Source organism: Myotis nattereri (assembly GCF_964212035.1).
Source record: "Myotis nattereri genome assembly, chromosome: 6".
In the NCBI taxonomy this organism is placed as follows: Eukaryota; Metazoa; Chordata; class Mammalia; order Chiroptera; family Vespertilionidae; genus Myotis; species Myotis nattereri.
The window spans coordinates 18,966,066-18,983,927 of NC_138081.1; the positions used below are offsets into that span (position 1 = coordinate 18,966,066).

Consider the following 17,862-nt stretch of genomic DNA (forward strand, 5'->3'; position numbering starts at 1 on the left):
CTGAGTAAGAAAAAACCAATCTCAGCAGGTTACATACTGTATGATTCCATTTATATAATACTCTCCAAGTGACAGATAAATAACTCTCTCCATCACTGCAGGGATGGAGAACAGTTGCCAGGGTGTAGGGTGGCGGGAAAGCATATAAAGGTTAACAGGAAGAAGTGTCTTTGTGGTGATGAAACAGTTCTGTATCCTGATTATGATGGTGGTTACATGAATCTACAAATGATAAAATGTCATAGTGCTATACACCAAAAAGAAATAATTATAAAAGTGCATGTAAAAATTGGTGTGAACTGAGTAAGGTCTGTAGCTTAGTTAATAACATGGTCAGTTTCCAGATTTGGGTAATGTTTATGGCTACACAAGAAGTTATCCTTAGGGAAGCCAGGTGAAGGGTAGATAGAAATTCTCTGCACTGCTTTTGAAATTTCTTGTATGTCTTAAATTATTTCAAGAAAAGTTATTTTACTTTTCTTGCTTAATAAGGAGAAAGCCAAAACTAAAGCTAAAACAATTCAACTTTGGTGGAGTCCAGATGAAAGGCTCTAGGTCGGAAGACAGGAATTGAGTCCACCTTATTTGCCATTCAGAGCCATGCCTGGCTGACTCCATTCTATAGCTGGCCTTCCTGATTCCACTACATACTAGTTATGTGACTTTGGGAAAGTCACAATCTATCTGTCTCAGTTTCTTCTTCAGTAGAATGGAAATAATAATGGTTCCTACATCATAAGATTGGCTGGTGTGGCTCAGTTAGTTGAGTGTTGTCCCATACACCAAAAAGTCACTGGTTTGATTCCCTGTCAGGGCACATGCCTACGTAGTGAGTTTGATCCCCAATAGGGGATGTGCAGGGGGCAGCTTGCCGGAAGCCGGTCCACCCTTGCTGCTTGACACAGTCGCTGCAGGGAAGAAACATCTGCACAGCTTATGTTTCAAGGGACCTGGTGTATATGGCATATGTTTGCTCCCCCTCTTAGTGCTTTGTGTTTTAAACAGGACCACCTCTCTGAGAAAGGTTGTTTCCCCAGGTGAGGATTTTTCCCTGGAGTTAGGGATTAACAGGACTAAGGAAGAGAATAAATCAGTAAAACCCCCTAGTGTTACAGAAATGCCATGTACTACTTATGAAGAACTTGGACTAAGACTGTTAGCAATAAATTTGGGACTTGTTGGGCCCACATCCCCAGGGGTCTGCCCACCAGGGAAAGCACCAAAGCCTGTACCCCTGGAGACCCACTGACACAGGGCAGTCCCAGGGAAGGCAAGCAGCGGGGCTGGGAGGACATAACCTTTACTGGGTAGGATAATCTCCTTCAGTCACTTCCTTGTAGCTTATCAGTAGAACAGTGACCTTGGAATAGCCCTTATTACGGAACACAGATATTAACCTAGACAAGATTAAAATCAACAGAACTAGATAGAGACAGGATTTTTGGCAAAGGTCAGATAAGAAGCTATGGAAATAAAACAAGGAACTGTAGAAGGTTACCCAAAACATACCATGATGTGATTATAGAGGCATACTTATAGGATCAAATGGTATAAATACAGATGTAACAGGACAATAAAGAGAGAACCTGGCTAGGCTGATGATCTGAACGCTGTCTCCATGTCATTCCTTCATTCTTCGCCGACTCTGTCCACACCTTTGGGAACCCCTGGACCGCTGGGGCTGGACCTCAACAACAGCTGATCAGTGTTTCTCTCTTCCTCTCTCCCTTTCCCTTCCTCTCTCCTAAAATAAAAAATAAAAATAAAAAACATTTTTAAAAAGATTCAGGTTAAGGTTAAAGATGAATAGTGTCAAGGGCTTTGAATACTTTATAGGAGGAGGAGTTCCATGAAGGGATATATACACTCTATTCTATAAATATGTGATATATACAAACAGTCACATGATTGGCCTTATGTCTGGTCAAGATGGTTTACTGTACACCTGAGAAATGGTGAAGGAGCCAATGTATAAATGATATGAACTTCTTGCTTTTATAGTAATTCTTCACTATACCTATATTTTCCTTATGGTTTTCCCCCTTTTTAACCTACCTCACTTCCCAAAGCTTTGAAATGCATGGAACAACAATTGTTAATGCGTTGCTTTTGACACAATTTTTCTTGAAATGAATACGAAGGAGGGCTGACACTATGGAACTTTGCAATATTTTCCTTGACTCATTTTTTGTTTGACTCTCTTAAGGTCCGTTTTAGTGTTTCCATCATTTTATGTAGACACATTTGATTATAATGTCCATACACCTGGTCCCCTTACGGAGCTGTGAACCCGAGTTTGGAACCTGCATGCCTTCATTTATTCAACATATAGTGACTGAGCACCTACCGTGTTCCAGGCACTATTCCAGGTGCTGAAGATACAGCAGTGTACAGACAAATGGCCTGTTCCTGTTGGTGGTTACAACGTTGTATGGAATACTTTGTATTTCCATAGTTCCTGGCCCATGGTAGGTGGTTAACTGTTTCATGGATGGATGGGTGGAGTAATAAAATGAATATTTCTGATGTCAGATACACTTATTTAAGCAAAATAAACCCAAACCTGATGGGAAATTGGCTTCCTGAGAGAATGAGAAACAACTGTCATGACTATTGCAAATGAGCTATTGCTTTGCCTCTTCCTCCATCCCGACGAGATTTTCTACTTAGCATTTTGCTCAGTACAAAGCAGTAAGTGAACAAAACAAGACGATGTCAGCAATGTCCTTTGGAGAGATGAAGAACTACTAAAAGACTCTTAAGAAATCTTTGACCTTTTTTCTCATGAAGATTTTAATTATAAGCAATTTCTGTGCTGAGAAATATAAAAAGATTGGCCAGAAAATAGCTGCTATGCTCCTCTCTGAAATTCTAAGCTTGAATTGTCTCCATTTGAATTTTGCCTCACTCTAATGCTTGTTTCGGCCAAGTCCAAGAGAGGATCTAAAATCATAAAGAGATTGGGGGGTGGAGTGCCACAGCAGGACAAGAGGCTGATTCTCTGAAGATTGTACTAAAATGCTCCTCACAAAGCTATTACTAATATTTTAAGTCTGGTCCATGTAACGCTTACCTTGGTTTTGAGGTGTGTAGATTCACTGGACGCCATAGAAATATTCTAAAACTAATATTAATATATAAATTTTTTAAAATTAAACACTACACACAACAAGGTACAAAACTTACAAGGCTCCAAAGAACAAATTGCCCAGCTGGTGTAGCTCAGTGTTGAATGTCGACCTATGAACCAGGAGGTCACTGCTTGATTCCGTCAGGGCACATGCCAAGCTGTGAGTTCCAGTCCCGGTATGGGGTGTGCAGGAGGCAGCCGATCAATGATTCTCTCTCATGGTTGATGTTTTTCTCTCTCTCCCTCTCCTTTCCTCTCTAAAATAAATAAAAACTTAAAAAAATAAAAGGATCCAAAGACAAATAATGATAAAAACGTGTCCTTCCTCTCCTCTTCCTGTCTCCTGGCCACCCTGTTCCTCTCCCTAGAGAGGAACATTAATGTGTTTCTTATATCCTATATATTGTATGAATATCTATGTTTTGGAAATAACAAGACTCCAGCATCCAAACATGTTTCACATATGCAGCTACTTGGAAGTCAAATAGACTACGTAAAAACTTTTTCAGATTTCTAATTCTAACAATTCCTGCGCACATGATTAATTTTATTTTCTACTTATTTTCAAGAAAAGAAGCAACAAGGAATTATCTTGGAATTACGAAGGAGTGCTGGTGGGGACTAAAGCAACGTGGCTCTGTCATTAACAGGCAGATACAGCCTGACTTCCCACTTAAAAACTACAGGCTTTCTAGATGACATCCAAGCTCCTTCCAAAGGTAAGACCCTCAATTCTGCTAAACAAGAGATCACACTTGCTCTTTTCCAAAGCTCAAGATGTACCCACAGGACTGTACAATGTTGTACCTGTTGTACCCACAGGACTGCACAACGAGATGGATGCTCCAATGACTCAGGTGCTACAGATCTGAGATTCTCTGATACAGTCAGTGCAGTTTTATGACTCATTACAGGTTACTTCATTGCTTTGACTATTGAGAAAATTTCAATCAAATATATATAGAAATATCAATAAGAATAACATCACTTCCCAAATGTTCTTGACTAATCATATCTTATACATTATACTCAAAACCACAAATTGATTAGTTACAGATTTTATCAATGCAGTGTAAGCTTTAGGATGTTGCCCCATCCATGCTTGGTATTGTATCAACTCTTAACAGTTCCATAAGCTTTTACAGTAAGGCTATGGGCCCTACAGCAAGTCTACAGAGCTGAGCAGGACCACTCTATAGGAAAATCACAATGGCAGATTTATCCCTCTAAGATTTATCCATGAGATCTGGGGGTGAGGCTTGAGAATCGCTCCCTTCGCAAGCTCTTCTATCAGTGGTTCTCAAACCAACTCTACTTTGGGACCTCCTGAGGAGCTTTTTTTGTTTTGTTAATCTGAAAGGGCGAGGGATACGCCCTCCATCTTACTCCGGATCCTCCATATTTAGGCAGTAGCCATCAGCCATGTGCTCGGCAAGGAGCTTCTTTCCGGAAGCCCAAGCCTCTGCTCTTTAAACTAACCAATGACAATCAAGGGACGTGCGCGCCATAGATATGACCACATCCTGTGTAACAAGACCCGACTTGCACCTGGCCAATTGGCAGGGCCCACAGTCATCTCTCCTCCCCTCACTCCAACCCCCCTATTAAACCCCTTTTCCCACGGGGCTAGCACTCTCGTCTCGCCGCTGCATTGGTAAAGAGGCTGGGAGCCAAACCCCGGGTTTGAATAAAGACTCTCTGCTTTTGCATCGGACTCGGCTGGCTCCCTGGTGGTCTATTGGGGATCTTGAAATCTGGGCATAACAAATCCTCATCCAAAGGTATTTTTCCATTGATTTTTAGAGTGGAATGGACGGGGAAAGACAGAGAGAAACACTGAAGTGAAAGAGACACATCGGTTGGTTGCCTCCTGCACATGCCCTGACTAGGGCCAGGGATCAAGCCTGTAACCCAGGTACCTGCCCTTGACCAGAATCCAACCTGGGACCCTTCAGTCTGTGAACGGACACTCTACCCACTGAGCCAAACCTGCTAGGGCCTGAGGAGTTTAAAAATGCAGATGCCTGGGTCCCATCCCCTGAGATTCTGATGTAATTCGTCTAGGAACCCAACCTACACATTGGGTTCCCAAAGCTCCCCTGCTCATCCCAATGTGCAGTCAGGACTGAGAGCTTCTGCTGTAGATTTCGACCTGGGTTACCTGCCTGGAAATCTCTTTGGATCAACAGAAATTGTTTACTTCCCTCCCGTGGAATTAGTGTAATCTCCATGATTAGCGCTACTCTGCGTGAAAGCGAGGCATAATCTCAGGCCACTCAGTGTGATCTGGAGACCAGCACATCCACATCACCAGGCACCCGACCCCCAACAACTGACACAGAATCTGCATTTTAACAAGATCCCCAGGTGTTTCACTTGCTCATTTAAGTTTAAGGAGCTCAGCAGAGTGGCCTTAACCACTATGCTGTACACCTGAAACTAAAACAAATATTGAATGTAAATTATACTTAAAAATTTTAAAAAATAAATAAGAGCGTTTGAAACAGTGGGGGCGGGGAGGGGGGCGGGGAGGGGGGATACTCGGCCTGCCTTCACAGACTGCTGGTTCCCAGGTGATTCTTATCTACAGGAAGGTGGAGAACCACTGAAGCACGCCCAACTTGTTCCCAGTCTTTCTCTCCTTTGCAAAGCAGCCCAATCTAATTGCTTAAAAGCTCCTCTGCATTTAACCCAGTGGTTCTCAACCTGTGGGTCGAGACCCCTTTGGAGGTCGAACGGCCCTTTCACAGGAGTCACCTAAGACCATCCTGTATATCAGATATTTACATTATGATTCATAACAGTAGCAACATTACAGTTATGAAGTAGCAACGAAAATAATTTTATGGTAGGGTCACAACATGAGGAACTGTATTTAAAGGGCCAGAAGGTTGAGAACCACTGATTTAACCTAAATCATCCCCGAGGAAACAGTAGTCTCTCTAAAGCAGTGGTTCTCAACCTTAGCTGCACATTAGAATCATCTGGGAATCTTTTTAAAATCCTGATTTCTGGGCCTCATCCTCCAGAAATCTGTTTATTTGTTACTAATGTTGGGGCCCCACCCCATAACAAAGAAACAGAATTTCCAGAGGGTGAGGCCCAGAAATCAGGATTTTAAAAAGATTCCCAGGTGATGCTAATGTGCATCCAAGGTTGAGAACCACTGCTCTAAAGAAAAACTGTCTCTTCCTTAGCCCTTCATAATACGGACGAGTCTTTCCCTTGCCCGTGTGGTCTTCATCAGGCTTCAAGTCCCCAACGTTTGCTCCTGATTCTGTTTCTTGCTCTTCTGGTTACTCCCACCCCCCACCCCACACTGGAAACCTTCCAGTTCAGCACACCCCTCAAATTACACGGCTCAAACCAGAGGAAACCTCCATCATGAGCAACATAGTATAGAAAGGAGACTATCAACTCGGATCAGAATATTGTATTTTTAATCATGCAGCAGGAGGTCGCTTTATGTTTTGTTTTTAGAAAAGCTCTGTATCATGTTAACTTAATATTAACCTTGTTTAACCACAACTGCTATATCCCTTTCCCCTGGGTCTTCAAGAGACACCACCAGTACTTTCACAATTATGCATTGAACGTAAGTACAGGGCTTTACTTATAACCCATGTACATGTCATCACTTGATCTTTGCCCACTGTTTCAGCCCAACAGTTCTGGTTACTAGTCCTGGATAAACAGTCTTGGATTCAGATTCAAGTCTGACCTCTACAACCCTGCTGTAGGGCCTTACGCAAGCTCCTTAGCCTTTGTAAGCCTACTTTTCACTGTATAGGTACAATAACAGTTCCTATCATAGGCCTGTTGTAAGGATTCAATAAGGTAATGTAAAAAGCCTTTGTAAAGTACAAAGCTGTGCAAATGGTTAAGACTCAGTGGTTCTCAACCTGTGGGTCGCGAACAATGAAAATACATCCTGCATATCAGATATTTACATTACGATTCATAACAGTAGCAACATTACAGTTATGAAGTAGCAATGAAAATAATTTTATGGCTGGGGCTCATCACAACATGAGGAACTGTATTAAAGGGTCGCAGCATTAGGAAGGTTGAGAACCACTGGTTTAGAGCATCCCCAAGCTTTGAATAATTCACACTTAATAACCGTAATATTTTTGCATCCATTCATTGTTTCCCACCCTCACAATAAGTGGCCGTCCTGAAATCTTTTGTAATAAAAAATCTTTCTCCTCCACTACCATCTATGACCCATTCTAGTTTGCCTTTTTTAAAAGCCTTTTTCTTTTTTTTCTTTTTTTAAGAGAGAGGAAGAGGGAGCGAGAGCAAAAAAACATCGACACGAGAAACAGACCTGTTGCCTCCCTCAAGCACCCCAACTGAGGATCAAACCCACAACCTGGGTATGTGCCCTGACCTGGAATTGAACCCACAACTTTTTGGTATTCAGAATGATGGTCCAACCAGCTGAGCCACACTGGCCAGGGCTAGTTTGCTTTGTGTGTGTGTGAATTCTTGTCTTCTGTCCCAAAGGAGGAAGGGAATCATAGCCTGAGAACCAGTTAAACCAAATACCAGGATAGTTCCCTAAAACACCCATGTGGAAGTGGATGACACAAAAATACCCTGTCGTGTCCCTGACATGGGTCAAAGTGTTCAGACAGAGTATCTACTTCCAGTTTCTCATGGAAAGAAGAACTCAAAATTGCTGATTCTAGCATCGGAATTGTTGAGCCAGGGTTCCCAAGATAAGCTGTGATAAAATATAAAATATAATAAATGTAATGTTATATAATATATCGTACCATAAGATTTCTCCCAGCCTTACTGCCAAGAAAGAAGTTACTCGGGGCAATGTGGTTTCATACAGAAGCCAATGAACTTGTATAGACCCCATGAGTGATAAGTTTCCTAGATGGAAATGAGTAAGACGAATATACTCCAAGGCCTCACCATTTGTACCTCTTCACCCCTAAATCCTCATTTCTTAATATAGGGACAATCTCAAAAACAGGAGCCTCAGGTTTACACAGCGAGAGACAAGGAAATGCTCGGCCACTTAGTGCTCGGTAATCCTTCTCTGCGAATCTCCAGGGACTTTTGCAGACACAAACTTTTGCTAATTTGCATGATTTACAGAATAGAAAGGCTGGGGTTTTTATAACCTAAATACTTTCCCAAGAGATGAATCAAAGAGTTATAAGGTGAGCACATGTACAAGGCAAGGATTCAATATACTCAGACGACTCAGGTAACAAACACCTAGTATTTATTAATAAATTAGTACACTTGAAGGCATTTTTCTGATATCAGTCCCTCACCACTATCCACAAACCCCTCCCACACAAAGGGAGTCCACATCACCTTTGATTTAGAATCTGACAACTGAGCATTAGAGAGTATGTTTATAAATGGAAGCAGAGGTGCAAATATATCAGACAAGAGCTCTTACAGCTGCAGCCACTTTTGACGTGATTGAATGATGCAGGAATCCCACCGAGACCAAGGCCTTGATCCAGGGCAAACTGGACCCGTCAACTACGTGTCTATTAAAAAAAAACACCTTGAAAGCAAAGCGGGGCAAATTCCCTGTGGAAAAGGTGCCCTGACACTCAGTTGTGACCTTCCAAAGTGCAGCAATATGTTCCCGAACAGCTTGACCCCTAAAAAGATGAAGTTCAAGTTCTTTGGTGGTCCAATTGTTAAGCCACTTAAATAGCAGGTCCTGGTGGCTTGAGGATTTCACGTCTCCAGCCCAGAGCGCATTAGAGGAGGACAAGTAATCAAGCATTCTACATGGTGTCCAGGTGAAAACCAGACAATTGGCAACGGTGTGGTCAAGTTTCGGCCATGAGTATGAACAACACAACAAGGCATTTGAGAAAGACAACGCAACATCTCATTGAATTACAGTAACTCGACAGGGTCTTACATGTCCTTCACCCTTAAGAAAATTCGCAAGTGACAATCATAAAAAAATGGTAAGAATAAAAAACATAGATGTGGATGTTGAGACACGCAGACCGCTGACAGAATTCACAGGGCGCCATCACACTGCTGAAGAGGCTCACAGTCCGGTGCGCTGGAGCAGTCACAATGCATTTGTGCTACATGAAGTGAACATAAAGTGCGCAGAACAACTTGGAAAATACATAAGAAGGCAAAACAGAGAAAATATGGAACCTAAAAAACTTTAGTGGTGGGTATTTTGCAACAGTTATATCTTGAAAAGGTTTATAAACTAACTTCCCAGAAGGGCGGGGGGGGGGGGGGGCAAAAAAAAGGAAAGGACTCAAAAGACTGGCCATATACTTACTCTGTTACGCACACACACACACACACACACACACACACACACACAAACATACACATACCAAAAGCAACAACAAGAAAACCAACCACCCTGACACTAAGATGAGTAACTTCCAGAGTGCAGTCTTCCCTGCGTCCTACAACAGGTCGGGAAGATGGCTATAAACAGAGTCTAGGAGGGTCTGGCTGGCTTCCTGGCTCTTGACGCCAATAATCTCAAATAGCCGGTCCAGCTTGTCCTCAGCCTGAGGAATCTCTTCAATCACACGCAGCTCCTCAGGATTCAGAATGTGGAGCATGTCATCAAAAATAGGCTGCAAGTCACAGGGGTCCAGGCGTACCTGCCGCAAAACCGTGTCCTTCTTTTCTGCACAGGGAAGAGAAGAGGACAGCGGTAAAGGGACTGTGCTGGGGGCCAGGGAGGACCGCTAAGAGTGACAGCTCTTAGCTCCCCCCAGGCTATCCCCAACCTACCACCCCAAGGTGAGTGAGGGAACCTCTGGCACATTTTGAACAACACAGGAGTTCTTACTTGCATTGCATATAAGAAAACAAAATAATATTTGCCTAATAAAGATCAGACAAAGATCTGCTTCAAGTGGGTTGCTGATGTGTGTGTCTTTTAACAGGACCTTTGCCTAACCCTAAATGACTTCTAAATTCTTCTAAAACTCAGAAGGAAAATACTGTAATACCTCTTTAAAAATCTGAAAAACTACCCCTCCCCCCAGATATTTTACTATTTTCCCCATCAGTAGTTTGCTCACTAAACAAAAGACCTCAACCCACCTTTCTCCCCCGCTCTGTTTATTTCAAGTCAATGTGATCTAATTATATGACTGTCTACTTATGATGCCATATTTTAAAACTGAACTGCTAAGAGCAAAAATACATACATGAGAAAATAATGTTTCTTGGGTCATGCCTTACAATGGTGTGAGAAACTATAACATATATATATGTTAAACATATATATATGTATAAAAGCCTAAGCGACCATTCGACCGGTAGCTATGATGTGCAATGACCATCAGGGGGCAGACATTCGACTAGTAGGTTAGGTTGCTGCTGGGGCCCTGTCAACCCCGAATCTGGTTCACCCGCACCCCGGACCCAGAGAGGAGGGAGGAGGGAGCCCAATTCCTCACGGAATCGCCCGTGGGTTAGCTTGCTGCTGGGGCCCTATCAGGCCTGAATCTGGTTCACCCGCACCAGATTCCTTTTCAATGTGCACAAATCTGTACACCAGGCCACTAGTTATTACCAAAATCTTTCTCACCTGGCCGGCATGGCTCAGTAGTTGAATGTCGACCTATGAACCAGGAGGTCATGGCACATGCCTACATTGTTGGCTCGATCCCCAGTCAGTGGCATGTAGAAGGCAGCCAATCAATGATTCTTTCTAATCATTTATATTTCTCTCTCTCTCTCTTTCTCTCTCTCTCTCTCTCTCTCTCTCTCTCTCTCTCTCTCCTCTCCCGCTCCCTTCCTCTCAAATATCAATAAAAATATTTTTAAAAAAGCTTTCTCTAAAATATAACACAAAATATAAATATTTTACATAAGTATAAAATAGATAAATATAAATATGTAAAGTATTTAAAATATAAGTATGTAAAATAGAACATATTTTATGAATTATAAAATAGAACATAAAATATAATCCTTCACTAAAATATAACTGGAATTAAACAAACTAGGAAATTCCTAACAAAATATCTGTCATCGATATAGTGTGCATGTTAATTCCTAACCCTGCTGTTAAAAACTGAAAGTGGCAAATTATGTACCAAAAGTACCAACCCACAATGCTTAAAATATTGTTATTTACAACTAAGCTTAACAGTGAACTTTAATTCGAGTCACTAAAACCTATACTTCAGCCACTCAAGAGAGGCTAATGCTTTAAATCCGTGGGTTCTGCAAGCCTGGTAAATAATTTTCAGAAAACCTGCCAGACTACATTTTATCAGACCTTTTCTGAAACACACATTTGATAGCATGAGGATCAAGGGTGACGGACACTCCAGGAGCACTGGCTCTCAGACAGACAGCCGGGGCTGTCACGAGTTTCCACATGGATCCCCACTGGCTAATGACATGATTTCTCCCGGGCCGGCCTTATCACGTTGCTGGGACAGGTTCTCTAGGACTGTGGAAGTGGCAGGGAGGCGTCCTGAGGGCTCTTATGGGGAAGGCTTCATGGCTGTACCTTTGGTAATAAAGGAGCCCGTCCTGCTCAGCGCAGAGGAGCCACTGGATGTGGAGTCGCAGCGAAGAAGGGGCTCGGACTCGTCCACAAAGAAGCCCTTGCTCTTCTCCAGCGGGGAGGGCTCCACGGTCAGGAGGGTGGAATTCTCAAGTTTCGGGTTGGGGCTGGGGATGGGGCTCGGGCTAAGTGGGCTGGGACTCATCGGGAGAGCCAGTTTGTCGGCATCCAGCTGTGGGAGGGAACAACAAAAAGAATGTGTTTAATGATATACTTAAAAGTCATAGAGAAAGAAAATGAAATTAAAATGTTCTCAGATGCTTTTCTGTCTCATTTAATATTTTATAGATAAAGTCTCCCATTGACAGCCCTTACTAACTTATATTATTGTTAAACACACACAAACTCACCATACACAACACTTGAAAGAAAAATTTTATTGATTTTTTAGAGAGAGAGGAAGGGAGAGAGCGAGCAACATCGATGTGAGAGAGGAACATCAATCGGTTGCCATCTGCACACTCCCACTAGATAGAGCTCAAAACCCAAGCATGTGCCCTGACCAGGAATCGAACCAGCAACCTTTCAGTGCCTGGGATGATGCTCAACCAACTAAGCTACACAGGCCAGGACCACATAGATTTTTAAACCCTTCAAAAATATACATAAGAATATGTATGAGCATTAAAAATCGGGAGCATATATATATCGAGCTTTCACCTCATAGGAGTAGAACTGAACAGGGAACAAAGGGGAAGATCTCCAACTTACAGTGTAATTTTGTAGAGCCAGAAAAGGTCTTAGATAATAACTGGTATACTCCTCTCTGATATGGTTTGAATTATACCCCTCCATCTCCAATTCATATGTTGAAGCTGTAACTCCCCGTATCTCAGAATATGGCTGCATTCAGAGATAGAGCCTTTGAAGAAGTAAGTGAGCCCTGGCCAGGTGGCTCTGGTTAGAGCATTGCCCTATGCCAAGGTTGTGAGTTCAATCCCCAGTCAGGGCACATACGAGAATCAACCAGCGAATAAATAAATAAGTAGAACAATAAATCAATCTCTCTCTTTTTCTCTCAAAACAATAAAATTTTAAGAAAATCTTAAGGAGATAATTGAGGTACAATTGGGTGCTGATCCAGCATGACTGTTGTCCTTATAAGAAGGCACAGACACACACAGAGGGAAGATCATGTGAAGACCCAGGGGGGAGACGACATCTTCTCCGAGAGAAGCCTCAGAAGGCACCAACCCTGGTGACACCTTGGTCTCAAAGGTCTAGCCTTCAAAATTGTGAGGAAATAAATTTCTGTTGTTTAAGCTTCCCAGTCTGTGCTTTCTTATGGAAGCCCTAGCAAACTAACTACACCTCTTTACAAGTAAGGAAACCGAAGCCTCCAGAAGTGACTTAATTAAGGACTCCCAGCCAGTAAGCGCCAGCACTAAGTCTAGATCCTAGGTTTCCTGATTTCCATTTCAAGCTAGCTCAGAAATTAAAATTGTTTGAAAGAACGAGAACAGAGCACCCGAAGCATGAGCATGAAGCTTGCCTTCTGTAGTGGGCACCAGAGAGACATAACAAAAAGCAAACACGAGATGGTTTCTGATGGAGAGAGTGGGCTTCATGGCCACCCGGGCTGGTGTGCTGACAAGAATCGAAGTAGGATGACAGCATGCTGCAACTTTGGCCAGGTGAGGTAGAATCAAGGCTGTACCCGGTGTATAGTGGAGATGGGGGAAGTGATAGTGTTATCACCCCATTTTACAGGTGAAATAAGGTCACACAGCTACTGGGAGAAAATCAGTGTTCACCTCAGGTCTGCCTGCCATCTCTACACAGCCCTGTCGTTTGACACTATACTTCAGGACTCTGGCAGGTACTTGTGGTATTTCCTAGTCCATCGACTTTATCTTTTCATTGGCTCTTCTGGCATGGATGAAAATCTGGGAGCAGGTCACACAGGGCAGGGTTCAGGGATGAGCACTCTTCCCAGAGCTGTTAATCACTACTCATTAGAACCCTCAGACTTCACTCACAGAAGTCAACTTCAAGTTCCTCAGCCAAGAAGACATTGACCCTCCTTTCAAAGCATCACGTTGAATAGCTGTAAAACGCACAAAGCAAACACAATTGCCTATTTTACAACCTTTAAGGCCTAAGAAATTCTTACAGTGGACTGCAGATTCTGAAGACCACTGATTACCTCACGTCTAATGTTGTTCCAAGAGCATTTTTCCTCTGTACAACCACCCACACCTCACTTTTGCTTCCAGTGCAAGTTTAAGACTTGGAAAACACGCATTCCCAGCAGCCCCCGTCTGATCCACAGATAAGTTTTATGTATATGCTTTTAACATTTTCTTTCAATAGGCCCTGGCATGTTCCCCTGCTCCCTGCAAATGCACATGGCCATTCATGCCAATACACGGTTTTCATTCACTCAGACAAAGAGCACTTGTCTACACTCTGGTTCTCAGGGACATTACATTGGACAATATGGTCAGTCAATATAGTGCACTATTCTTGCTTAAAAAGCAATTCCCACACACAAATCACATGATAACAGGCTAAGAAATAAGATGTCCACCCACCTATTTCCTGAACTCAGTTCAAAACTTTAAATATTTAACCCCCTCCCCCTACTTTTGCCAAAGGACTAATCATGTGATTTCCAACATAACTTGGGAAGACAGAATGCTGATGTGATGCTCTCCTATAATTAGGAATGAGTCAAGTGAATATAAAAATGCTCCTAGGAATTGTTTTAGCATCACCACACTGGAGCTAAGCTAACATCTACCACTAAAGCCAGAGACCATGACAATCATCTTTCTAGAAAATCTATTCTACTAAGGATACACAGTAGCTGGTGGCATTCGAGATTTCTCTAAAGTTATATGCATTTTTTCACTCTAAGAAAAAAAATTGATCCTAGAAACTTACTTTTTTCCTCTTTACTTTAATATTTACAATATCCCCCAAAATTGGTTTGCAACACAGCATGTAACTCAAGCACTGTGTTACCTGTGGTAGCTCTCATCAGAAAATCAGTCATCAGGATATTTGGAATAAATGAATTCTTTCTTTTATTAATTCAGAAAGTCCTTGGTTCAGTATGGAGTTTATAGCAACTGAGGAACACTTATAATAAGATTTAGAAACTGAAAGAGAAGACAGATATTCTAAACAAGAAAGCCAGATTTCCACAGAAGAGGGTCTTTTCTTACAAAAGCTTTGAGCGTAAACTTTTCAAAACATGCACAAAATGAGTAACTTAATTTATTCCTTATGCTTCTTTGAGCTTTCCAAATTCTCTGCAGGGACATATTAACTTTATAATTAAGAAAACAATAAATGTTATTTTTGAAAGCAGTCACCACTGATAAGTATATTTTCCTTCTGCTAACTTGAAAATGTTGTGGCCGCAGCCTCTTTTATTTATATCGGTAGCCAAGAAACAGGATAGTTGGAAGAGCATCTACTTGGCTGAGCTCCTCTCTATACTTTTGTTAAATGTTCATGGGCACAAAAGGGCAACACCCCCCCCCCCACACACACACACACACACACACACACAAATAAAAAATAAAAAACACCTCTTGCAGTCAGGCAGATATTAAGATGTAAAAGAAAGGCCCCTGGGAAAAATTGGCCAATGAAGGAAATGTATCCACCAGATATCTGAAGCCCCTTTGGAGAAATGTGAAAAGTTCGGTTCTTAGCCATGTTTTATAGCCATGAGGTAATCATGCTAACTTGGAAGGCTCAACTGAGAAATGAGGTAGAGACAGTAAGACAGACCAAAAGGGGAGGGGGCAGGGATAATAAAGAAAGAACCAGCCCAAAACAGATGGTTCTATTGTGGAAACTTCAAGAGCATGTACTATATTTTGGCCAAATGAGCCCCAAATGTCCTTCTGATTAGTTTCTTTCCATGGAAGTACACTTAGTCCTTCCAGAGACTGCAGTTATTAGTCCAACCTGAAATGGGAAGAGATAAATGGTTCCCCTGACTCAACAGCTGAGTCACACCGTAGAGGAGCTCCACCGCTGACCTGACCATCTTCCTTTGATTTCCAGAGCCACCCAAATCGGTTAGTACACGGGGTATTGACTGAAATGTGTGAGCTTGAACACCTCTGGGCTACGGAGGTTTGTAGCCGTGTTTATGAGAACGAGGATTTTACTTGTACTCGCGTTGTACTGGAATGAGCCATTTCCAGCTGTGTCCTTACAACCCTCTCTCCTACCTCAACCAGAGCCCCCAAACTGAGTGCTCCACCAAATCACAACCAGAAACTGAAGCTGGAGCTAAAGTCTCCTCTTTTCATATCAAACCAAAAGACCACTTGGTTGCCTGGCCTTCCCTAAGATGCTAGGAAATGGAAGGTCAAGGGTTTCACTAGCCCCTTGGGAGAGTGGAGCCGGGAATGGTAAAGGAAAGTCCTTCCGAGCTTTATCCAAGAAAAGGGCGGTATATACATGAAACAAGATTCTGAGAGCACTTTTCTTCTCTCCTAAGAGCTAGCAGCATTCCTGAATATATTCTACCAACAGGAATGTGCCCAGAACTCTGGCCTCAGAGCTACCTTTTCAGCATGCATTTCATTTTCCCCACAGTCAACTTTTAAAAATCAAAGTCATGAAAATCCTGGAATATCATTGCAAGGGAAGGTGTGATCTTAGAAAAACCATTACCTTCTACAGACCTGTTTCCCTGTTTCTAAACAAAAAAGGCTAGACAAGGTCATCTCTGTTCAAATTATGGCATTTATTGTTTGTCTTCCTATTGCTATTTCATTCTCTACTCCCATCCTAACCCCCACCCCAAATCCCTTTCTCCTTCCAAGTTACCGCCAACTGGTTCACTCAACTAAGGTTTACCTCCAAGTTAATTTCAATTACTACCCAATTACAATCTTCCTGTGGATGCACAATCTGTTTTCATAAAACTAATTAACAGCTTCGATGCCTCAGTAACCCCCTGAAATGAAGCAGTCATTACCCAGCCTGGGTGCTCCTTACCAATCTGCTAAAATGATTCAACTTAACCCCCTGGCTCCCGGCACTGCCCATTTGGATTCCAGGAGACACTCCTTGTCCTCTCTGCAGCCACATATGCCTGACAGACTCAAGAGGAAAGCTTCTTAGAGTCAAAAGTCACCCTTTCAACTAAACTTTTCCTCCAGACCTCATCTAACACTTAGAAAAATTTCCATCACTTTAAAAACGGTTTTTTAAAAGCCTATTTGCTAAATTCAATGAAATCAAATTGCTATTCCATCTAAGTTGACCATCTTGTCACACAGATCCAGGATGCAAAAAGGACCATTAAGAAATGGACCACTATTAATCCTGTGCAAAATGACCCAGCATGAAATATATGTAATCCATTTGCTGTTAAGGTCGCTTTTTATTAGCTCCATTTTACAGATGAGAAAACTGAGGCTCTAAGAGGTTTAAGTAACCCAGTCAAGGTCACAAAGCTCCAGGATTCAAGATCGGGTCTGTCTAGTTTCAACTAATCCTCTTTCCGGAGCCTTGTCACTTCCCTGTCTGGACCCACTGCATTTAGGGAAATTGACAAACACTATAAACTCAATATAAAGAGTCTAAGGAGCTGCCCTGGCCCCTTAGCTAGAGTGAAGGGGTCAGAGACAGGGTCTGCAAGGATCTGTCACTCAACGGCAGAGCTGACACCCCAACTGGTTGACTGCCTGGAGACAAAGATGAGAGATTCTGTCAATACCAATCACTTCAACTGTAGCCAATAACTTTGTTGTCTATTGGAGAATATTTCAGATCCAGTGACTGTTTAAAAAAAACAAATTCCATTTCTATTAAAGGTTTATTTCAAAGGAATTAATACACAAGTAAATACATAACTACAACTACTTAAGGATTATAATAGCTAAAGCTTGTTTCTCCTGCTTTCCCAGCTGCTCATGTAAATGAGATTTCATGACCTCCTACATAGGTAAGTGCAATGAGCTCCACTAAAAACAAGCATTATTCTCCTTGCCCTATAAGCATCTCTTGATATCTGAATCTATTCAGCCCATTTTTATAAGAATTTAGATAATAAGAAATGCTTTGTTATCCAAATCCAAGATTCCAGCTATAAATGAGGGCTCAGATAATCAGGGTTACCAGCCCTGATACCAAGGAAATACCTATAAACAATGATTTCTCCCTTAAAACAAACAAACAAACAAACAAACAAACAAACAAA

General features: G+C 42.1%; 1 protein-coding gene across 1 annotated transcript in view; it reads right to left on the bottom strand.

Moving 5' to 3' along the window:
- Positions 1-8,353: 8,353 nt before the first annotated feature.
- TNFRSF21 (TNF receptor superfamily member 21) overlaps positions 8,354-17,862 on the bottom strand; it is a 74,923-nt gene continuing 65,414 nt past the window's right edge. Inside the window, exons 5-6 of the mRNA XM_081094084.1 lie at positions 11,631-11,859; positions 8,354-9,785 (exon numbers count right to left, since the gene is read on the bottom strand). Of these exons, the coding sequence (XP_080950210.1) occupies positions 9,556-9,785; positions 11,631-11,859 (459 nt within the window). The 3' untranslated portion in view covers positions 8,354-9,555. The remainder of the gene's footprint in view (positions 9,786-11,630; positions 11,860-17,862) is intronic.